General features: G+C 42.1%; 1 protein-coding gene across 3 annotated transcripts in view; it reads right to left on the bottom strand.

Annotated features, from left to right (window-relative positions):
• Positions 1-24,609, bottom strand: part of LOC113623723 (neurexin-1-beta) — a 706,008-nt gene that overhangs the window by 416,501 nt on the left and 264,898 nt on the right. Inside the window, exon 1 of one of the 3 annotated variants that reach the window (XM_027113154.1) lies at positions 19,315-20,432. The exons of 1 other annotated variant lie outside the window; for it this stretch is intronic. In XM_027113154.1, coding sequence (XP_026968955.1) covers positions 19,315-19,576 — 262 coding nt within the window. In that variant the 5' untranslated portion in view covers positions 19,577-20,432. Of the gene's footprint in view, positions 1-19,314; positions 20,433-24,609 lie in introns of those variants that run through there. One more of the 3 variants, XM_027113155.1, reaches the window with a different exon arrangement.

The following is a 24,609-nucleotide window of genomic DNA, read 5'->3' as shown; positions in this document are numbered from 1 at the left end:
GGAATATAAACGGGTAAAAAAAAATTCCTCCATCGAGTTGTGCACTGAAAATGCATACATTTTATTGTATTTAAGTTATTCCTAAAAAAAATTTTAAAGGAAAAAGTCTATAACAAAAATTCAAAAAAAGAACTTCAGCATGCTTCTTAATCTTACAAAGCAGAATTAGTACATGTGTGTTCTGATTTTCCTCTTAGGGTTCTTGCTTATAAAAATGAATCAGTCAACAAAATTCATACAACAGAGAACATCTTGAAGGAGAGGCCATTGTGAAGCAAATACATATAAAGAGTTCAGCACCATGGCTAGCAACAGAGGAGATGAAAGACTTAATAATATTTAGTTCTCTCTCTTGGCTGCAGTGCTTTTAAGAATTGGAAACACTCTAATCTGTTTCTACTAATTCTGGTACCCCCATCGCACTCTTAAACTCCAAGACCTCACTATGCTGTTAATAGCTTCCTACACTTCACTCTTGACCCCTAACTGCTTGCTTGGTCAACCTTCTAACACACCTTGTCTCTTGTCATTTCTTTCACAGTTATCTGAATAGATGCTGGCTCAATATCTCCTGCCTGTGGAAATATAAAAAAATGTCCCAACATGCAGAATCATCTCCAAGGGAGTAGAGGATTAAAAGGAGACTAAAAATGGAATTAACAATAGAGAAAAATGCCAATAGATCTGACTACAGGAAAATAATAGAACCCTATACATTAACAGCACCATAAACAAAATTAAAAGGCAAGTAATTAACTTGAGGAAAAAGTAAGCCACATGTACAATAAATACAGTACAGGATTAACAACATTTATAAAGAAATCTTACAAATCAACGTGAAGAAAAGGAACACCTCACTAGACAGACTAGAATACGTAATGAACAGGCAATCTGGTGAAGTATAATTGGCAAATTCACATGTGAAGATGTTCAGACACAGTAGAAATCGAAAAGTATAAAACAGTTAAAACAATGAAGTAAATATTTTTGCCTATAACATGACCAAAACTGAAGGTGGTAATTATAGCTTGGGCTGGCCAGTGTGCCAGGAAGTGGGGACAGCACAGGAGGTAATGTAAAGGGATACAATGGGAGATTGGGGGTAGAATTCATTTTGGCAATGAACACCAAAACCCCCAAAATAACTATACCTTCCAACTTAGAATTTCCACACTTTGTACACAAATATTTATATTCAAGTATCATTTATAAAACCAGTGTTTATAAAAAGTTTGAATGGAAATAATCCTAAATGTCCAACAACAAAAAGGATTAGTGAAATAAGTATGGTCCAGTTAGAAAACAATGCAGTGACTAAAAAGTTGTATTTAGAAGAAAATTCATTTCAAGAAAAGATGTTCTCCATATATTTTTATATTTTAAAAGGGGCTGCAAAACAGTAAGTGCAGTAGCCTTCATTTTTTTAATGTTTAAATATATAAAGATAAGTACTAAAAAAAACCATGAAGTTTTTTTTTTTTGCGGTATGCGGGCCTCTCACTGCTGTGGCCTCTCCCGTTGCGGAGCACAGGCTCCGGACGCGCAGGCTGAGCGGCCATGGCTCACGGGCCCAGCTGCTCTGCGGCATGTGGGATCTTCCCGGACCGGGGCACGAACCCGTGTCCCCTGCATCGGCAGGCGGACTCTCAACCACTGCGCCACCAGGGAAGCCCCCAACCATGACGTTTTAATAGTGCTTATCTCTAGATATTATGATTATGAATGCTGTAATTTTATTCTTTGTGTTTTCCAACTCTTGTACAGTAATACTGATAATCAGTAATAAAATGTTATTTAAAATATGAATTATCTCTAAATGTCTTAAGAGTTTAACAGAAAGAATCTAAAGTCACAGGTAGCCTCTTCTTTTCCTTCTTTCATTAACAACGATGGAATATTAAAACAAGGCCATGTCCTCTTGCTTTAACCTTGCATCCCCAAGGATATTCACAGTAGAAAGTCCTTCCTCCCAATACCTCCTTTTTCCTACCTCACCCAACCCCCAATGTATTTTCTCTCCATTAAAAAAACCTCCATAGTAATATAAATTAAGCGAGAAAGAGTTGTAAACTGTCAGTTTAATGGTGCACATAGAAGTTATGGTTGCTCTCAGTTCAAGTAAATTTTAATAAATAAAGTGGCTCAAAAATAAAAGGTATTCTCAAACAATAAATGGAAAACTTGTTCAGTTTCTCAGAGCTTGTCTTCTGCCATGGGAGTCGCTTGATTTAAAATTCTTCACAAAGAATGGCTTGGATATGGTTAGATTACTCTGAGTTTGGGTAACTCGTGAATAAAGCTGAGAGAAAAGTAGTACAGAACAGGGGAAGAAATGTACAGCTGAGTATTTAATCTCAGAGTCTACATTTGTAAAATCAGGGATAGGAATTAGTTAATCCTAAAATCCCTCTTCCTACTCCAAGTGTCTGGTTCTAGAAATATACTTGTCATCCACATGAAGTCAAAAAGAATGAAGAATTATAACCCAATAATAATGTCATTTTTCAGAAAGATATAGATGATTTAGAAAGAAGACCAAGAAAGAGGAAGTTCATAAAAGATTTAACATTAAAACATCACAACCCTTAAAGGACATGAAACTTGGAAAAGACATTACAAAATCTAAAACATTATCATAGGATATGATGAAATGTGTGCTGAAATAACACCTGCATCAAAGCTTTCTTGGTCAAAGGAAAAAAACTGTTAACCATTAAAAGACTTCTTTTTACTAGAGGGGAAAAAAAAAGAAATGACACCTTAGTTTGCATTATAGACTAAATCCTTTCTAAGGATACTGGGAATAGAGGATGAAAGAATGTGTAAATGGAAGGACAAAAGGAGGTTGCAGACAGATTTTTAAATTGTGTGTGTGTGTGCATGTCTCTACTTATATAGACATGCAGATAACCCTCAAAAGTATAACTCCACTGCAAAAACAGAGATGGCTGAATGTAGGTACACCCCATTCCACTGAAACAATAGCTGTGAGCCTTTAATGGGAGTCTGCTTGCAGTCTTCTTTCTATATGAATATTTATATGTGTAACAGTCTTTCCTAGAAGAAAGACAATAGACTTAACAACTTGGTGTCGTTGCTATTATTTTATCAGAGCAATTGATCACTAACATGACGATGCCAGGTTTGAGATACCTTTCCACATCTTTCTCCCTGCATTCTAGTGATTTCCTGCATCCTCTGGATGTAAAGCCATCATTTTCTACTTGTTCATCAGACAATATGTGTTGGGGGCTTAGAAAGAGGTAGGTAAAAGCCAGCAATTGAAGATATTGCTTGATAATGGTACAAAGTTTTATTCCCCAAAGAGTTGGCCAAGAACCATTTACATTACAGTCTCTTAAAGCTAGTATTTAGAAATGCAAATCTTGAGTCTTACCCCAAATTTACAGAACAGAATCTCTAGGAGTACAACCCAGGCATCTGTAGTTTCAATAAGCTCCCTAGGTGATTCTGATCAGTTTAAATCTTTTATTTTTAAAAATATTTTTAAACTTATTCCATACAGTCTTTACTTCATCGTTACTTTTTTTTGGGGGGGGGGCTGCGTTGGGTCTTCGCTGCTGCGTGCAGGCTTTCTCTAGTTATGGCGAGCTGGGGCTACTCTTCGTTGTGGTGTGCAGGTTTCTCATCGCAGTGGCTTCTCTTGTTGCAGAGCACAGGCTCTAGGCATGCGGGCTTCAGTAGTTGTGGCCCGTGGGCTCAGTAGTTGTGGCTTGCAGGCTCTAGAGCGCAGGCTCAGTAGTCGTGGTGCATGGGCTCAGTTGCTCCACGGCATGTGGGATCTTCCCAGACCAGGGCTCGAACCCGTGTCCCCTGCATTGGCAGGCGGATTCTTAACCACTGGGCCACAAGGGAAGTCCAGTGATCAGTTTGAATTTTAAGAACCATCAGCTTACATCAGCTTTGTGTATGACTATTTCCTAAGTAACTGGGTTACATTTATTATTAAAATGTTTTTATTCTTCCTAAATATAATTTATATAGCACTTCACAAGCATTATGTCATTTATTCCTCACATAATATGGTTCAATAAGGATAGGGATGTCATTTTTATCCCATTTTAGAGGGATCACTCAGCCAGCAACTGGTGGACCATGGCTCTAAATTTCATGCTCTTTCAACATACACCAAATGTTAATAAAAGTTATCAAGACACTGCAGAATGAATCTCTTATGGTGGAAATCACAGGCAATAGGAGAAACATTTAGATATTTAGGGCTATTTATATAGCTCAAAAATCATGCCCTGCTGACTGTAGCTAGCTATAAAGTCAGTTCCAACTAACAGTGTGAACATATCATTGCTTCTGCGTAAAGGAGGCCTTCTACGCATCATTCTAGAAACATTTCCGTATCTGTGAGTATTTACTGTTGTGCACTACAAACACATACTTCAAATATATCTCAGCATAATCTCTAAATTAATTGATAACACCTGGAAGCATTCTCTTTCACCTTGTTGGAGGGGTCTCTGCTTCAGGGGGAATACTGACCATCTTGCCAGCTGGGCATCATTTTTCATACTATTATAAGCAAAATATATTTCCAAAGTGAGACTCTTTGTAAGTTTCTTTGTCAACCTTGTGAAGAATCAAATGCTGTAATTATTAAGTTCTTGACAGAATATCTCAACTTTCCAAGTGCCCTTAAATAATTTCCTACAAGTAATTGGGTTTTTTAATTATATACAGCCTCTTGTCACTGTTCATCTAAAAAACATTACAGCGTTAGTTTAAAAAAGATGTATTAAGCCTGAATGTTTTTGCAGGATATGTTTTGAGTTATTTCAGCAATGATCAAAGCCAATGAGTTTGTCCTCCAACCTGGAATCCTCATTTCTTTTCTAAAGACAAACCCTAATAAGCAACAAGAAAATTAAACCATCACACTAACAAAATGTATTTAATAGTCAATATCTAATCACGACCATCTCACCAAACAACCTCTGCTTTTATTTTATTCTATCTTATAGGGCCTTGGTCTCTTTTATCTTTTTGTATGATTCCAATAGGTCTGCAGAGACTGGGTCCTTTTAGTGGTTCTTTCCCAGAATCCCTGCAGAATCCTTAGGCTACTCATCTCCTTACTTGTGCTCACCTATTTGCGTGGCAGAAACAGTACCGGACTCTGAGAACCGGTGTGCTGTATTTAAGTCCCAGTTCTGCCATTTATAAACATGTGACTAAGTCAGGTAACTTGAAGTGATCAAGCCACTCTGTTTCTCCACCTGCAAAATGGGGCAAAACCTGCCATGCCTAATTTACAGGCATATTGTGGATATCATGTGAGATTAAAACATGAGAAACAATTTTTTAACATTAAGAGCTCTACAAATGTGGAAGTGGAAATGCAATCAAACATCTCCCCAAATACCAATAGGTCCGTTTCCTATAGAAATTTGCAATAAAGGAAGATCTGTACTGGTCTAGTCCATCTGATGGGTCGATGGAGCCTCTGGTATGTTTGTAAAGCAGTGGTGGAATGAAGAAGAGATGGCTCTCACCTCTCCTGCTGGCTACTCTAAGACTCTTGAAGTGTTGTAAGAACACAGGCAGGCAGGTTGAGTTTTCAACCCTGAGACAGCAGAATAGCTTTGACGCTTCTTGCAGACCCTGTACCCTTATCGAGTAGCAGGCACTCGATAAGCACTTGTTGAGTGATTGGTCTCTGCAATCCTGGCACTCACTGGAAGAGTGACTTGCCAGCAGAGAGTGTGTAAACACCCACATTTTGGTAATAACCTAAATATCTGCATATGGTGAATGAAGAGGCTGAATGAAAGAAATTATGTAAAAACAGAAAGCTCCCTACCTCTCTCTCCTTTATCATTTTCTCTTGGCAGAAGCAAGACTTTTAACAGCGAGGATATCAGGGCATCTTAAAGGCAAACAAAGGACGGAGCACTGCCCTGCTCTTGGGGGACTTTTGGTCTCTATGTGTGTCTGTCCATTACTCAAGAACGTGCTCCTCTCTGGCAGCTCCAAACCGGTGTCTAGTGAGCACAGCGTTGTGTTTTACAGCTAAACTAAGAATCAGGTCTCTTCTATACTGTTTTTCCCCAAGGCTGGAAAAAAATATAATATTGATATTGTTTGATAGGTCACGCATGCGCACGTGCGCGCGCGCACACACACACACACACACACACACACACACACACACACACACACACACACACAGAGCCATTCATTTGGTGGTCAGACCCAATTGTCTGGAATGACTAAGAAAAACTAAATTTGCAGTCATTTCATTGTTTAAAAAAATAGCACAAGTGGAGTGAAGGCGGTGTTTTTTGCTCTTGTTAAGAATGCTTTCCTACTTTTTAGAAAGAGGGGGGAAAAATCAAGCATGGATAGTAAGTTCCTGTTAAACATTTATTTTAAGAAATAGGCTAGCTATATTTTAAAAGCAGGTGATTAAATCACAGTTGTTGACCAATTTTATTTGAGTTAGTATTCTGAGATGCTTGTGTTCTGTTTAAATGCTAGACTCTTAGCATTTGGCTACAGCATAAGCATCAGAGTGGCCACAGTAGAAGAACTGACATACTGATCCTGGGCCAGGAAATACTGTTTCTCTTACCTAAACCTCTTTTTGCTGTACAGCCAGGTAAAGGTGGCTTTGTGTCTGCTGACATTTTCAGAGGCTGATTGGGCCAAAACAAAGCTGGAATCATTTTTTCCTAAGCCTCTCCTCCTCATCAAAGCCCTCTCCTCCCTACCCTATCTTAATGAGCCCTAATCTAAATTTTAAAAGAATTTTCTAAATGATAACAGTACGGAACAAAGTCCAACACTAAGCTGCATCAATAGCCTTGGCAGCAAAGCCCTGATGCAGGTTTCCTGGTTTAACTCCCACGTGGACAAAGGGTATAAAAATTATTGGTTTTCTGCATTATATCCTCTTGTTAATATCTGTGTCATCCTTTGTTGGATTACCCAAAGACCAGGAAAGGATCTCAACTTCAACCCCGTGCCTTCACTTAAAGAATCCACCAAATCAATCTAGCAAGATAAGAGGACAATCTGTTTTAAAGATTCTGAGGATAGTTGCTTTCATAACCAACCTCAGTCCTTCCTAGATTTTTTCCTTAATTGAGTCCAGAGCAGAGAGGACCCACTGTTGGAGGGAGGTTAATCCATTACTTGAGGAGTAGCAGCCATTTATCAGGTCCTGTGCCAGATGATTACATAAAGTATCTGGACCTTTCAATAACCCTACAGAGTAGATGTCACAGGTCCTATTTTACTCTTGAAGAAACTGAGGATCAGAGAAGTTTAGAAACTTGCCCAAAGTCAGTTAGTTGGTGTATACAAAGGCATCTAAAAGAGTAATCCTTTACCTCACTCGGGAATTCCTAGAATCCCTGTGGTGTTAGTATAAGTGGAATGAATGTAATGCCAGTAAATAAACTGGAATGAAAATTCTGATATTAAATTGGAGAAACAAAAGAATGTTTAAGAAAAATGTAGCTAAGAGATTCCAACTCCAAAGCATTTACCATCCTTTTTGAATGATGCTTTACCTTACAGTCTGAATAGAAATGAGTGGAAAAAATGCTTAAATTCTTTATGTACTCATATAATACCACGCAACCAACACAGTTTGACTTTTTAAATTTTAAAGGTTTCATATTGAGAAACCATAATTAAAATGAGGATAAATACTTAAAGTAGTTTACTGTAAGTCTTTTCTCTATACCTTGCCTCCGGAACTATACAATTTTATTTAACTGTTTACAGAGGGACTCCTTTCATCTCACGAGAATATAATCACATATCAGATACACTACAATTGTTTCCTTTTAATTGTAAATCAGGCTGCACTTGAAAATTAGTCTATTATCACAGCAGATCTATCAGTTTGGTGGGGAATGTATTTGCCAACTAGAGTGAAAAAAGTTAATAAACATTAATAAGGATCTTAAATCAATCATTCCTTTACTCTCGATGTGGTGGTGGATATCGAGATTAATAAATCCGTCAAACCAAATAAACTAACAAGGAAGGGAGGCACAGAGAGGCCGCTTGATGCCCTGTGTAGTTAAGAAGCAGGATGCTTAGGGACTTCCCTGGTGGCACAGTGGTTAAGAATCCGCCTGCCAATGCAGGGGACACGGGTTCGAGCCCTGGTCCAGGAAGATCCCACATGCCGCGGAGCAACTAAGCCCATGGCCCACAACTACAGAGCCTGCACTCTGGGACCCGTGAGCCACAACTACTGAAGCCCGCTTTGTGCTCTGCAGCAATGAGAAGCCCACGCACCGCAACAAAGAGTAGCTCCCGCTCACCGCAATTAGAGAAAGCCTGCGCACAGCAACGAAGACCCAATGCAGCCAAAAATAAATAAATAAAATAGAATACATGCCCCTGCCGGGACTTCCCCGGTGGTCCGGTGGTTAAGACTGCGCTCCCAATGCAGGGGGCCCGGGTTTGATCCCTGGTCAGGGAACTAGGTCCTGCATGCCGCAACGAAGGTCCCTCACCCTGCAACAAAGATCCTGCATGCGCCAACTAAGACCCTGCTCAGACAAATAAATAAATATTAAAAAAAAAAAGAAGCAAGATGCTTAAAAACAAATTGGAAGATGAGGATGAGGCACTAAACCTTCAGCGAAATGGCTTGTAAACTAAACAAAGTAAATTCAGACAGTCATCCACGGTTGGTCCCTTATGTACCACTGGTGTTAAAAGCTAGAGGAGAAAACACAATGCTCAGTCAGGATAAATTATGTCTGTTGGCAGCACACTGTAGGCGTTAAGAGCATGGACTGCAGAGCGAGCCTGCTCCAGTTTAAATCCAGGCCCCACAACTTTAGTTTTGTAACTTTGTCACCTCTTAACCTTGCTGTGCCCTACTCTCCTTAAGTGTAGAAGGGAAAGTAATATTACCTATCTCACAGAGTTGTGAGAATTAAATGAGCTGATATTTTGTTAAGGGCTTAAAATAGCACCTGATGTATAATAAGCACTGAGTGATTTTTGAATAACTAAGTGATGTAATTGGCCATTTGCTACCACTTTACACAGCCCTAGTTCTTTCTCTGCACAGCCTTTTTACTGGGGAGAATTGAGATAGTGAAATACCCCTGCAATATTTAAGTCACTTCCTTGCTATAAGCCAAGAGTTAAACTAATTTCTTGGGTAACGATAATTAAAACTTCTATTTATTGTATTAAAAAGAAAAAGACAAAAAGTGTTACGTTTAAAAATAAGATTACTGAGGCAAACGTTTTATTACTGGCAAGTACAAATAGACTGTTGTTATATATTTTAGTCATTAAAAAGGCATCCAGAGCGTTTCCCTGGTGGCGCAATCGTTGAGAGTCCACCTGCCGATGCAGGGGACACGGGTTCGTGCCCCGGTCCGGGAAGATCCCACATGCCGCGGAGCGGCTGGGCCCATGAGCCATGGCCGCTGAGCCTGCACGTCCGGAGCCTGGGCTCTGCAACGGGAGAGGCCACAACAGTGAGAGGCCCGCGTACCGCAAAAAAAAAAAAAATAGGCACCCAGATAATCAATACCTTGTTTATCTACTAAAGCACAAGGCTTTTGTATAAAGATATTTATCAGAAACTCATCAGCAGTGTTCTACTTTTGATAACTGTATGGAAAATTGTCAATAGAAGCATCAACAACTCTATTATCTCATTTAGGACAAGTCCCAAGGAAAAGAATGAGTGGGGAAACCAAATACATTATTTGCATATACAACAACATGTCCAATTAACCACTTTGCTGACAGATATTCATTTATTATTAATCTTATTCCAGCATATGTTAATACTTTGACAGTAGACATGAAAAGTGACTGATACAGCACACTGCAATTTTGGAAATGTTAAGTGAGGTCTTCAAGGAAGTGTAGCTTAGAGTGCTGAGAACTGTTTTGTTATTTCAACTTTGGAAAGATGTAATGTAGAGAATAATCAATTTACAAGGAGAATATAGGCTCAAATAGTCTAAAACGGCAAGATTTTCAGAAATCAATATGACATATAAAATAAGTAGACTACTAAATAATATTCTGCAAAATAAAGTTTAATTTCTATAATATACCTTCCAGGCAAAAATTCCCAGAGGTATTTAAACTAATCATGCTTCAGTATTATTTCTCTGTACTAGCGTGTTATATAACTGATAATTGAAAAGTATAACTACATATAAAATGACATAGATATGAACTAGAGCATTTATCTTGAAAAATTTGAAAGAGAAGCTCATCAGGAAAACCACCTGTTTAAAACGTCCCGCTGCTTTGCCCAAAGTGTTAATTGCATAGTATATGAGTACCACAACAGTGAGCTTCCATATTTGCCCTAAATGTATTTTTTTTAGAACAGCATCACAGTCACTCATAGCAATGTGCTTTATGCTGTGGAACTATCCACACTTTAGATAATTCAATCTTTTTTTTTTTTTTTTTGGCGGTACGCGGGCCTCTCACTGCTGTGGCCTCTCCCGTTGCAGAGCACAAGCTCCGGACGCGCAGGCTCAGCGGCCATGGCTCACGGGCCCAGCCGCTCCGCGGCATGTGGGATCTTCCCAGACCGGGGCACGAACCCGTGTACCCTGCATTGGCAGGCGGGCTCTCAACCACTGCGCCACCAGGGAAGCCCTAGATAATTCAATCTTAATGTAAAATTAGAGATTTCAGAATCCGAAATCATCTCAGCTTTAAGAAGCATCAAAAATACCACTTCTCTTTCTTTAACAGCTTTGAGTCCTGTAGTCATGATGACCAGATGGTAACTAATAGCCAAGACAGGCTGAACCGTATAAATAATTACATGTACCAATGTTAGTCCAATGGCAACTCAGATAATCAAAACAACTGTGCAGAAGTGATGTCCAAGTCAATAAATGTCTCTGCCTTGTATTCCACTGCACATTTAAAATCACTCCCTTACCATTTACTTAAAAGTTCTCTTTCTTTCTCACTGATCATTTTCATAGATATATCATGTTTTTTCATCAATTTAGTTACATGGGAAAAAAAAATCACCAAATATGTACATGAATATAGAATAAAGAGCATAACCTTGCTTTTAAAAACTGTGGGTCACATTACATAATACGTTTAAACTGGAGATCCTATAGCCAAAAGAGTCTAATATTTTGAATTTCACAATGAAAATGTCTACGAGATCCATAGAAGCTTCATGTAAAACCTAGTATGTACATAACCAAGTATTCTGACTGCAAACTGGAGAAACACCTTTCTACCTCAGTTCCAGTTCACAGACCCCACAGATATTAAGTTCATACAATAGACACAGCAGGTTCTTCTTAGCGGCTTGTACACTTGGTGATTAAGAGGAAGTCTGTCCAGGAATCATCATTTTTTAGTCATAAAGTATTTTATTATAATTATTTTTGACTAATTATATTATTTACCACTGCCTGAGTTTGACGCTTTAAGTTGAATTTGATAATGACCCTCATTTTTTAATCCATCCCCATCTTACTGCTACTTTTCAGTTAAATATCATAATGCAATATTAACTAAAATTTCTTCCACTAGAATGGAGACATAAATTTCATATCCATGTTCACCTGAAATTCTTAATAAATATATGGGTTAGCTACCTTTTTTTGGCTAATCTTATTCTTAATGAACAAACAATTTTTTTGTTGTTTTTTTTGGAGTAGTGAATTGGAAAGTGATGACAGTGGGAGAGAACTTAGGTTTTCTAAATTCGAATGGAGTATTCCCTTCAAAAGCCTGCCTCTTAACATATTGGAGTGAGAAAGCAAAAGTACTGCAGCTACTTATTAATTAAGTGACCCTGGCAGAATCATCGCCTCTCTAAATCTGTTTCCTTGTCAGCAAAATGGTGATCATAAGCCCGGCCAGAGTTATGATGATGATTAAGTGAGACACTCTACACGAGGGCTCTGTGGAAATATATTCTCAAAATATAGCTGTTTTTGCTAAGTTCTGTCAAAAGCTTGAGGGAATTCATTGTTATATGATCAACACTGAAAACACTCTTGCATTTTGTGAGAGAATGGAATATTTTAAAAGGTATTACCAATTTCTGTGTGGAGAAATACTCTTCACCCTACACAGCCCAAAAAGGACTAGGCAAAAAGAACAAGTTACAGGAAGCAGGTGCTTTTCAAAGAGACATTCCTTAGGACCTCAGCTGAAAAGCAAATACCAGGCAAGTACCCTGACCCTGACCCCCATGGTTCCTGTGCACCTAAGAAAGCCACCTCTACCTAACGATGAGGACAAATGGATGGCTTAAGGGACCTATATAAAATCTTTGCAAAAATATCTCCAATTACAGTATGTTTAGAATCAATAAAGCTCTGGGAAAAGACAAGAGTATAAGGATTTTAAGAGATCCTTATTGCCAAAGGAATCTTAGAACTCAAAGTTGGAAAGGATCTTGTCCAATTAAAAAAAAAAAAAAGCATATGAATGACAAAAAATATAAAAAGTCATGCTCAACATTACTATTAAGATCCTTAACACCTCAAAAAAATAATTGTTTTTTTATTAAAAAGAGGCACACAATGGAGTGTAAATGAGGCACTGCCTGACTGTGCAAAGATGGTTTTCTCTACAGGAACTTAGTTTTGCTATATTCTCTTCTCAAAGACCAAGGTTCTAATCCTAGTTAATCACCTAAAAAGAACTGCCTTAGGTTACACAGAGTTCAGAAAAAAACTGTGGATAAACTAGTGTAGCCCCTCCCCACTGCTGGAGCACAGGCTTCCAGGAAGAGTATTCTAAACAAGGAGGAAGATGGGTTAGAAGATATGAGCTCTACTTCCAACTCTGCTACTAATTTGCTGTGACTCTGAGTCCAGTTCACTCACATTACTTAGCGTTCTGCTTTCAAATCTCTAAAATGAGAGGACTGTGCTCCTCACACCTTAGAGCTAGGAGAGAACTGATGTTCAAAGCTGTAACTGAATTCCAGACGTCACACAGTTAATTGCTGGTTGAATCAGAACTAGAACTCAGGTCTCCTGATTTCAAGGTCTGTTTTTTTCCCACTAGATGTGTCTTCTCTCTGAAATCTCTTCTAATTTTTTAAAATTGTATTTTATCATGGTCAGAACACCTAACATGAGATCTACCCTCCTAGCAAAATTTTAAGTGTACAATACAGTATTGTTGATTTTAGTCACAATGTTGTACAGCAGGTCTGTAGAACTTACTCATCTGGTATCATTGACACTTTATGCCTGTTGATTAGCAACTCCCCATTTCTTCTTTTCTCCAGTCCCTGGCAACCACCATTCCACCCTCTAATTCTATGAATTTGATGACTCTAGGTACCTCATATAAGTGGAATCATGCAGTATCTGTCTTTCTGTGACTGGCTCATTTCACTCAGCATGATGTCCTCAGAGTTCATCCATGTATATCACATACTACAGAATATCCTTCTTTTTTAAGGTTGAATAATATTCCCTTGTATGTATATTCCACACTTTATTTACATATTCAATCAAAATCACGATGAGATATCACCTCACACCTATTAGTATGGCTATTATCAAAAGACAAGTTTTGGCAAAGAAGTGAAACTGGAACCCTTATACACTATGAGTAGGAATGCCAAATGGTGCAGCCACTATGGAAAACAGTATGGAAGTTCCTCAAAAAATTAAAAATAGAACTGCCATTTGATCCAGCAACCCCATTTCTATGTATTTATCCAAAAGAATTGAAATCAGGATTTTGAAGATATGTTAGCATTCCCATGTTTATTGTGCACCAGGTACCATGGGTGCTACTGCATCACCAGGGAAGTCCTCCATGTTTTGTTAGAGGAAATATATGCAGCAACTTGGTGGAAAGCAATTGTGCAGGGAGCTCTTTCTAGAACATTAATATTAAAGGATAATACAAAGTGATGTAGCTGAAACTCACTATGTTGATGTTTTTATCAGATCATTTCCTGTTGAGTCCCAGATGACTCCTACACATATATAAACTTTATGGTTTTTGTATTTATGCTCAGAGGCTACTTTTTTTCAAAGGGCAGGTTTTGTCTGTTTGTTTGTTTAAAGATTAACTCTTTCTGAGACTTCCCTGGTGGCGCAGTGGTTAAGAATCCGCCTGCCAATGAAGGGGGCACGGGTTCAAGCTCTGGGCCACGGAGCAACTAAGCCTGTGCGCCACAACTACTGAAGCCCGCGCACCTAGTGCCTGTGCCCTGCAACAAAAGAAGCCTACGCACCAAAACAAAGAGTAGCCCCTGCTCACCGCAACAAGAGAAAGCCCGCAAGCAGCAACGAAGACCCAATGCAGCCAAAAATAAATACATAAATAAATAAATTTATTTTAAAAAAAAAGATTAACTCTTTCTAACAACAGCTTGTATTTTGGGAACTAAATTGCAAACATTTTTGATGGTCGTGCTTGGGTATATTAGCTCCTCCTCTCTCACCTCTGCTCCCATTATCCCCCTTATTACCTGACCTTTCATGGTACCTGGTGCACAAACACAAAAACATGCACATATTATAATATCATATATTTTACCAAATGAATGAATGCACAATCTAAGAATTCAATATATTAAAGTTGAGGGCAACCAACACCTTAGAGTCTTGGATTACTTGGACCATAATTAATTCAAAGATTCTTCCAGGAATATTAGCTGTCCATCTTGTCTAAAATATCACTGCAGGGCTTCCCTGGTGGCACAGTGGTTAAGAATCCGCCTGCCAATGCAGGGGACACGGGTTCGATCCCTGGCCCTGGAAGATGTCACATGCCACGGAGCAACTAAGCCCATGCGCCACAACTGCTGAGCCTGCGCTCTACAGACTGCGAGCCACAACTACTGAGCCCGCATGCCTAGAGCCCATGCTCCACAACAAGAGAAGCCACAACACTGAGAAGCCCGCACACCGCAAGGAAGAGTAGCCCCTGCTCACCGCAACTAGAGAAAGCCCGTGCACAGCAACGAAGACCCAACACAGCCAAAAATAAAAATAAATTAATTAATTAAAAAAAAAATCATTGCAGTGATGCACATTTTTGTCCAATAAGCCGAAGTAAGGAAGAAGTGTGTGGTAGGAATATCTACTTCAGCAGAATATTCACAGCCAAAAATGTTCTGGGTAACACATATGAATTAATTACCAGAAAAGCTAAATTTTTCTTCAACACAGTAAAGTCAAGTATATTTTGAAAGGTGTTGCTAACTCTCTTGGATGCTAGACAAAAGAGCAAAGGGATCACTCTATCAAACAGCAACCTCCTGCTTGTGAGAAAAACAAAAGAAAAACAAAAACCTCCTCAGAATCAATGAAGTGATCCATGGGACACCAGGCAGATGCCATCAGCCTCTCTCACAGGATTCACTATTGTTAATACACACTGCAAGCAAAATGTGAGGCCCTGGTCCTTGTAATGATTTCTACTCCAAGAGATCAACCATTAAAGCACATGGAGGACCCTCTCAGTTCAAGTTTCAAAACCTCTGAGCTCATGGAACTGCTCTGGGCTAAGGGCCATGCAGAGTTGATTCCATCAGTAATTCCTCTTTGACTCCGACCAGAGATTTGGTTCCATTGTTTGGTGCCTCTGCTGTGTGCCTCACCCTACAAGAAAAAGGGTATTCAAATTCCCTCCAAAAGCCCCCACTCCTTTTAGAAGTTTAGTATGTGTGTGAAAGTGCCTCAGAAAGAGAAACATTATAAATTTAAGATACAATTATTCTCCTCATAGAACGGCATTGGGCTACCTCAATTATAAACCACACTTTTAAAATCTGTTAACATTTCCTTCTGGGAAAGCCCCTTTGCCCTTTAATAGTAAAAGCTAATCAAGGCAGTATAATTTCTGGAGCTCAAATTTGTGGGAGGAGAACGGCTGGCACTGGTGTGCTCATTCCTATGATGGTTTTCTCCTTCCTCTATGTCCTGAAATTATTGAGAGGCTCTAAGCTAATTCTTGAAAGTATGCAGAGGTACTTAGGAAAGCCAGGAGCAGAGATGGAAACCTGAGCATTGCACTGACATCATTCTGTGTTTGGCACATACGGTACATCTCTAAAGCAATACCAACTGAACACACTGCTTCATTCTGAACTCTTGCTGGCTTTAAGTAGCAGTCTTAATTACAAGCAGGCTTGCTTTTTATCATTTACAGTCACACAGTTCTCCATGTACTTGACTAGGAAAATTCAATTTTTCTATAGAGGTATTTTCAACCTTTATATTTTTAAGTACATGCAAAATAAAATGGGATCCTGCAGTGATCTCAGAACCTGCTTCTCATATGCATTTAAAAAAAATCCTCATCATAATCTCTGCAACTGGGTCAGCTTGCACAAAGATGCTCAGGGTAGCCATGAGTGCTTTCAGCACCCTGCAATCCTTGTAAGTGACACCTCATAATAGTGCAAATGAAGCATGGCATGATGAGAAAATGAAGAAGAATGGACCTGGATAGTCAACCCAGCAGTTTTCAAAACACAGAGGATAAGCTAAATTTTGTTCCATAAAATACACCACACATGATTTTTCTTTTACACATTCAAGCACATATATTCTTTCCCTATTATGAGAAAAATGTCTTATGACTCCAAGAAATCCTACTATAAGCAAACAGGGTAGCTCGTGTGTTCATCTACATATGTATATTTGCCATAGTCTCCCATTTTTAACCAAACCTCATTTACACCTGCCTTGATTTTCAGCCAGGAATTTATCATGTTGTCATTATTCACCTTTGTGTTTTCCCTTCACCCTCATCTATTAGGCTCAAAGATTATTTCCTTGTGGACCCTTTGTCTAATTAGCTGAATATTCAAGGAGTTTATTGACCCAACAAATTCACCATCACCTTTCTTATTAGGTTTCTTTTAAGCCATCACCCTGCTTGCCCCGCTCTCAGCCCCTCTGCATCCCCACCTCACTCCCATCTCTCCATCCCCCACCCTCAGAGGCTTATTTCATCTTTAATGTTCTTGGGTTGTTCTCTAGCCAGAGTTTTTTCCCTATTTTCAAGGGAGGCAAGAGATGAAGTGTGAAAAATTCACACTGGCTTTTATTCGGCGGAGGTTGGCTACTGACAGGTAAGTTTGTTACTCTGATTAAAAAAAAAAAAAAGCGGGGAGAAAGAATCAGAAAGCTTCCTCCAAAAGTGTGTGTGAGCAGGGTGGGGAGAGTTTCAAAAAGTAACAAACACGACCATACTATGGAACCTTCAAAGGAAAGAGAAAGTTTTCTGACCCAAAAGAATAATCACAACCGCTGCTCACATACCCTTTCCTCCACTATCCATCTATCCTTTCTCTTTCCCAGCGACAGATATGCCTGCTTCTTCATTCATGTACGGAGACAATCACTATATTCTGGAGGGAAGGAAATGTTTGTAGAGACCAGCAGACGGGGGCCTGACTGGGGTAGAAGCTACAGAGGTGAGAGGACAGGTGTCCTCTCTGCGGCAGGGTTCCCTTGGTCTTCTCCTCTCCCCACGTCCCCCAGACACTCTCCCTTTTCAGCCATATCCCTCGGGAGATAGGCAGAGCCACAGAAAAGGAGAAGTTAATATGCATATGAGATTAGCCAAGTGCTTCCCACTGGTATAATTAAGCGCCCAACCCCCTTGCATACCCCCATCTGGCTCACTGCACCCACGCTCTGTCTGCCCCTCATGTGTCCAGGCTCGCCTCCCTCCCCCAGAACTCACATAATTTTGCAAAAAGGCCAGGCAGTGGGGTGAGAACTGCACCCGGGAAAGGGAGCAATAAGCTCCCAGAATACTGTGAGCGAGTGGGGAGAGCAACAGCAACTCCTTGCTGTTTCCGAGGGATCTATCCTTTCTGTCACTTTTTCCATAAAAGCCCCCTTTGGAGGCTTCACTCATGTCTCCAGCCTAGGCACGCTTAACTGGAGACAGTCCTTGAGAGGGAACTGGGAGAAGGAAAGGAAGGGATTCCTGGGCCCACTGTGAGGTGTGCCTGGGCCACTCCCAAAGGAGGTGCCCAGGGGATCTGTTCTCTTCAGTTGGGTCAGGTTCTAACCTCTCACATTTAACCAGAACTGTCCCCAGGTAGGAAGCCACTCCCTGGGGAAGGGGGCCATCCCAGTAAAACTAGCAGCTGCTGGGGGAGAGGAATTACCCAGGGAGACGGGCAAAGGATCCAGAGAGGAACCAAGTCTGAAAGGGAAAGGGGCCCTACAAGCAAAAGAGGGGGAAAGAGATGTAAAAAACAGAGTGTCCATAACTTTCACCCTGCTTTTTAAAGCAGCAGATTTTACACTGGGGAAGAAGAAGAACTGGGAGTGGGGGAAGACTCACAAAAAACAGTTGATGTTTTATTTATTGGCAATTCAGGGAATCTGAAATAGGCATTTATCTGAAGATGCCAGGAACCTGGCCTTACACTGCTGGTCATTCTGGAGAAGAAACCTGCCAACCAAGGCTTGTCTCCACACTCTGCTCTTTACAAAGGAATTCCCGGTGAGGAGAACAGCTTCTCTCTGCTTTAACTTCTCCTCCTTCAGGCAGACCTCCTGGCTTAGACCAGCCAGCATTGCCCCACCTGCCCTCCTTGGGAAGCACTATACTCTGAGGAAGGAGGAAGCAGGACTTCCCTTATCCCAGCAGCCTTCAGATATGATCCAAAAAGAAGTAAGTGTGTGGGATGAAGGGGATGGTGTTCAGAGGTCCCCTCTAAACTGGGTAGGAGTTGGCAGGCACTAGAGAGGGTGCTTCCATCACCCTCCTACTTTCTCCAGTTAAGGGAAGAGGTGGGGGAAAATGGAATTAGCCTCCAGTTTCGTGAGTCCCGGGACCTGCCACTTCACCGTCACTGCAGTCTGAGCACTCCTTGGAGGAACGTGCGGGCTGGAACCTCTCCCTCTCCCAGACCAGGGAAAATGGGCAGGAGGTGGGGCAGCACACAGAGCACAGACAAAAGGTTCGGCAGAGCCCTCCTCTCTCAGGAGCTCAGGTCCCTGGGCTGAGCCCGGCTCCCCATTCGGCCACGCCGAGTGACCTTCTCGCTAGAAACGCCCCCTTCCCGCGGGGCCCAGGATGGTCTTTTAATAGGTGCCCACGTCTCACTCCCGGCACCCTGACAAGGAACGCCCCTCCCACCCCTCACCGCAAACACCCACGACGCCTTCCTCCAGCCCCTTTCTATTGTCTTCAAAGAGATAAGTGGCTCCCACCCAACACACCCAAATGCACATCCCTTTCTCGCGCTCCCATTTCTCCGAGCCCTAAGGGCCGAGAAGCGAGCGCAGGGTCGAAAGAGGGGCGCGAGGGAGTAAAACCCGCGAGAACTTGGCATCGCAGACCCACCGTGTCCACCTCGCAAGGATGCCGGTGACCTGTAGATTGCAATAGGCACTGAATGCTGCTTGCTGCTGCCATGGAAATGGTGGATGTGGTGCGCTCCCAAACTGGACGCCCCCCATGCCATTCCTAGGAGGCCGCTGAGGGTGAGCGGGACTATCCAGAGCAGGGCGAGGCGCCCCCCTGCGCCGCCGCCACCACTGCCGCCGCCGCCGCCGCCCCCGGGCGAGCCCAGCTCGGCGCCGCACCGGAGCATCCTCTGGTACATGGCTGGGCGCCCGCCGAGGGGCAACCGCCGCGGGAGGCAAAGTTTGGGGCGCGGTGAGGGGAGAGGGCGCCGGGGAACAGCGGGCGGCTCAGGGTGGGCTGCGGGCTGGCCGCCTCACCGCGTCAGGGCACCCATCCTCTCCCTCGTTCGGACAGTCTTCTCGGGGTCCTGGAGTCCGCCGTGCCTCGCACCCCAAAGAATCCGAAACATAGCCGAGGTGAATGCAGCTGATGGGGGCTTGTCCGAAAAGGCAGCCCCGGGGAAGAGCAAGCACGGAGCGGGCGGCTGCTCCCAGATTTCCGGGGCTCCAGGTTCTCGAGAGATACTCCCAAAGAGTTTCGGGCGAGAGTGCGTGCCGGGGGGTGGGGAGCGGGGAAATGGTTTAAAGCTCCTCCCGGAGGGTCCTCACTTCTACATGACAGCCATCCACCGCGAATCCACTAGGTAAATCCATTTAGCATTGTGTGGGGGGACTGGGGAGGCCACTTCGCCGGCCCAACCTCCTTTCAACGGAGAAGCAGACCCCATGGACTCGAGGCGCCCCGTCCCTCCATTCAGCCCGGGCCGGCTCGCCCGCTTGCGCCAGCCTCCCCCGGGCAGCGCGCGGAGCAGCGGCGCGCATCGCCTGCTCCCGAGGCAATCTCCGCGTCTGCCGCCTCCTGACACTTACGCCCGGCGAGGGGTTCAGAGGGAAGAGTGCCACCCTTATGAAGGAAGCGGGGATCGAACGGGGGAAAAAGAGCTGGGGAAAAGCAGAAGCACACAAAGGAGGGAAGGGGGGGGAAGAAAAGGAAAAAGAAAAAAAGAAAAGAAAAGAAAAGAAGAACCACACACGCTGGCGAAGCGAGGGGCTCTATGCAAATCTGCAGTCTCCAAACAGCAAATCACTGAAGCTCGGATGCAATGCAGAGGACGAGCCTATGTAACGAGGGAGGCTGGTCTAGCTTCCCACAGAAATCGCCCTGCTTTGCCTCTCTCAAGCATTCTCCACACATCAAAGGGACACGTGTACAGCGATGCGGGGAACACCTAAAAAAGCAACGCTCCCTCCTCTGCCAGGTGATCCCTCCGTCTGAATTACAACGGCAAACGGCACCCTTCCCCTACCCCTATGGTTTAGATGTAACCAGTGTCTTGAGAGCTCTTAAAAGGGAAAGAGTTCCGCTCTTTTTATTGGACCAAACTTGTTCTGCCAGGTGTTCAAACCCAATCTCCTAAATATGGCTTGACACCATCTACTCAAGCATCAGTTTTGATGATCTGTTAATTACACAGATTACTCATAACAAAGAGCCCTCGTTCCCACTACAGTATCATATCTCACATAAGGCAGTAGAAGTGCAGGGAATCAAAATACACAAGAAAAAGAATGAGTGAATTTGGCAGCTGAGGAAAAGACAGAAAGAGGAAAAAAAGGAAAAAATGAGACAGGTGAGAAAGAGGACAGCAGAAGACAGAAACAGGATGAATGAGACTGCTTGTGTTTTGGTCAAACATTTTAGGAATCTTTAAGAACCCCCAAGATCTCTATAGAAGCCCAGCTATGATGATGTCTTATAAGGGTGGAGTTCTGCCTTTCTCTTACCATGTTTCATAAGGAAAATAACATCAGGAAATTTAAATCTAGTGCCCCCAAAGAAGAGGGGACATTATATTCTACCGGTGAAATGAAGGGAAAAAAAAATATATATATATATATATATATATATATATATTTTTTTTTTTTTTGCGGTACGCGGGGCTCTCACTGTTATGGCCTCTCCCGTTGCGGAGCACAGGCTCCGGATGCGCAGGCTCAGCGGCCATGGCTCAGGGGCCCAGCCGCTCCGCGGCATGTGGGATCTTCCCGGACCGGGGTGCGAACCTGCATCCCCTGCATCGGCAGGCGGACCCTCAACCACTGCGCCACCAGGGAAGCCCCGAAATGAAGAATATTAAACTGAAAGCCACGTGTCCTGGAAAAAGACCAGCAAAGCCAACACACAACTAAGAGTAAAAGTCTAGCACGGCAAGTAGCTTAGCAAGGAGGACCACAGTCACTGGAGGCTAGCACACGGGATTTGGAACTGTGATTAAAACAGTTCCCTGATTTCTAAAAGATGATACTATGACCTGACTAGTGGCTGGACATTTTTTGTTTTTACTCCTACTTAAAGACAAAGGAGAACAACTCTGACTAGGTACTACTTCTCACAGGCTCCTGTCTATATAATCCTTTATATCAACAAATACAAAGTCATGTCCTGAAAAAGTAGTTCTAGAAGGATTTGATACAAACCAGCCACTCACCAAAGTGGTCATTTAGACTTACATATTGCTTCCTAGTTCATTCAGAGAGTCAACCTGGGACTCTGATGGTCACTATGTTACCAGTGTCCAAGGGCCACCAAACCAAATTTGTAGCAATCCAACACCTCACATCCTTGGCAAAAGTTTAGGTTATTCTACTAAAAATTTAATACTTCAGTAGTTCCCTAATTGAGACAGCTTAGGCATGCTAGAGAAGGTGCTTTTATCTACTTAAAGACGCCTTGTCTCCCTCCCACAACTGCTCAAAGACCAACAGAACGCAAATCCTGCACTTGCCACTGTGGTCTGTTCCCGTCCTTATCCCCAGGCCACTTCCTCCTCATTTTGTTATTTTCTAGCATGTGGATTTTAATTCATTAGTAGATTTTAATTCATTAGACAGCTAGGGAAGCCCTAGCTGTCGTGTTTTCAGGCAGATGTCTAAGGCACCTTTGCAGTACCTAGGAGTTTCTTGGGTGGATTCTGTGATACTGATGCTGCAATATTTGTTATAAATGGCTGTTATGGTGGAACAAGGAGCAAATTCTCTGTCTAGAGAGTGGAGAAAAGTCCTGTGAGCAGACTCATGCCTAATCTGTATGAAGCAAATAAAGCTTGCACTTACTCTTCATGTCTCTTCAGCTGGTCAGTTCTTTGGCTGGAAGTGTATTATCTAAGGAAACTGAGGGGACTTCCCTGGTGGCACAGTGGTTAAGAATCCGCCTGCCAATTCAGGGGACACGGGTTCGATCCCTAGTCCCGCTAGATCCCACATGCCGCGGAGCAACAAAGCCCGTGCGCCACAACTACTGAGCCTGCGCTCTAGAGCCCGTGAGCCACAACTCCTGAAGCCCGTGCACCGAGAGCCTGTGCTCCGCAACAAGAGAAGCCATCGCAATGAGACCCCGCACCGCAACAAAGAGTAGCACCCACTAGCTGCAACTTGAGAAAGGCCCAGGCGTAGCAACGAAGACCCAATGCAGCCAAAAATAAATAAATTTATTAACAATAAAATAAAATAAAGGAAACTGAGGCAGCACTGACAAATTGTTCTCAGGTGAGTAAAAAACTGGCTGGAGCAGACATGGTGCTCGGCTGCTTGTAATTTACTCTTAAAGACTGCAGCATGGACAATGCGATATGAATGTGTATTAGTGCGGTTCTGTGTCTCAGGAGGTTAGTTGCTTTCATCAGGAATGTATGCTCCAACAGCTCAGCCAGAATTACAGAAGTCAGAGGTAACTTTTGGAAGTCTTGAGTTACCATCATCTCCAATCATGATGTGGCTTTGTTCATTAATTATAATGTATGTTGGAAACCGATTATCATCGGTGACATAAATGGCCTGTCAGTTGGTTAATGGAGGTTAGGGGTGGGTTCTTTTTGGTGAAATCATTAACATTCAAGATATGTGGACTGGCCAAACTTTTTGTAAACATGCTTTGCTTCTATTTGAATAGAGTATATGAATCTATAAGGCCTTTCACCCTTTACTATAAGGAATGGTGTCATAATATTAATAATAATAAGAACTAATACATTCATAACTGGCACAACTCTGAGAGCTCATTTAATCATCACAAAACCATATGAAGTGGGTGCTATCATTGATCCCTAACAAACCTTAGTCACCTAATTCTGACAGATGATGATCTGGATGCTGCCACTGAAATATTGCCATATTTGCTTTAAGAAAACCTATTTGCAAGATATTTTGGGGTACCTAAAAGAACCAAGAGCTGGAACTTCATCAAGCTTCCAGAACATGCTGTAAGATTTTGTTCCTACTTATTAATAAGTGTCTGCTCCTGTAGCAGAAGTTGGTCTGCATCTTAAACCCACTAGGAGCTGTGGAAACGCTTGGAAGAGTGGTTTACCCTCCCCTGCCTCTGACCACTGTGGGTACCGAGCTCCACCAAGAGAATCTAATAGCTGTGCATAGGGAGTTATTCTAGATGCATTCATAGCTGATGATTAATAATGAACGAGAAGGCAGGTAGCCTACGTCAGACAACCATGCAAGAAATGGGAGATGGGCTTGAAAGCTGAGGGGACAAAAGAAAGGGAATGGAAGGAGAAAGAGAAAAAGAGTGTGTAGAAGGGGGAGTGTACACAGAAATGGAAAAGCACAGGTTATTTCAAACTATTTTTTCATATTCCTAAAATCACCCTTCTGTCTCAAGAAACAAAATGGTTGTCAGGTAGACACTTTCAACCTTTTCGTGTTTTTCTTAAAACTTAATTGGAAATTGTTACAGCTCAGTATTAAGCTTTTAAAATAGAAAAGTAGACAATAAAACGGCAGAGATGAAGTATATTAAAACCTACAGGCAGTACCAATCTTTTAAAAATTAAAAACAAGCAGAGTGTCAGTCATGCATTTTGCATTTCTACTGATGTCAGCACAAGAAAAGGCAAAGAGACCCCACATATCCATCTACCTGCATTTCTGAGTTGGGATTGAGAGAGAGTAAAGACAGAGAGGCTCAGGAGAGGATACTGTCTGTGAAGTTGCAAAGACAAACCTCTGATCCCATTACCTTTCTGGGTTATTGCAGGTCCCTAAAGGTGTTCTGAGAAAAGATCAGAATAGATCAGAAGAGTAAGGACACTGAGAGAAAGGAAGGAAGGAAGTGAGGGAGGAAGGGAGGGGAGGAAGGAAGGAAGGAAGGAGAAAGAAAGAAAGAAAGAAAGAAGGAAAGAAAGAAAGAAAGAAAGAAAGAAAGAAAGAAAGAAAGAAAGAA

Source organism: Aethalodelphis obliquidens, unplaced genomic scaffold (assembly GCF_003676395.1).
Source record: "Aethalodelphis obliquidens isolate GAN/ISIS:26980383/991018 unplaced genomic scaffold, ASM367639v1 scaffold12, whole genome shotgun sequence".
Classification (NCBI taxonomy): domain Eukaryota; kingdom Metazoa; phylum Chordata; class Mammalia; order Artiodactyla; family Delphinidae; genus Aethalodelphis; species Aethalodelphis obliquidens.
The sequence above is the reverse complement of the archived record's forward strand: the minus strand, read 5'-3'. Positions and strand labels throughout refer to the sequence as shown.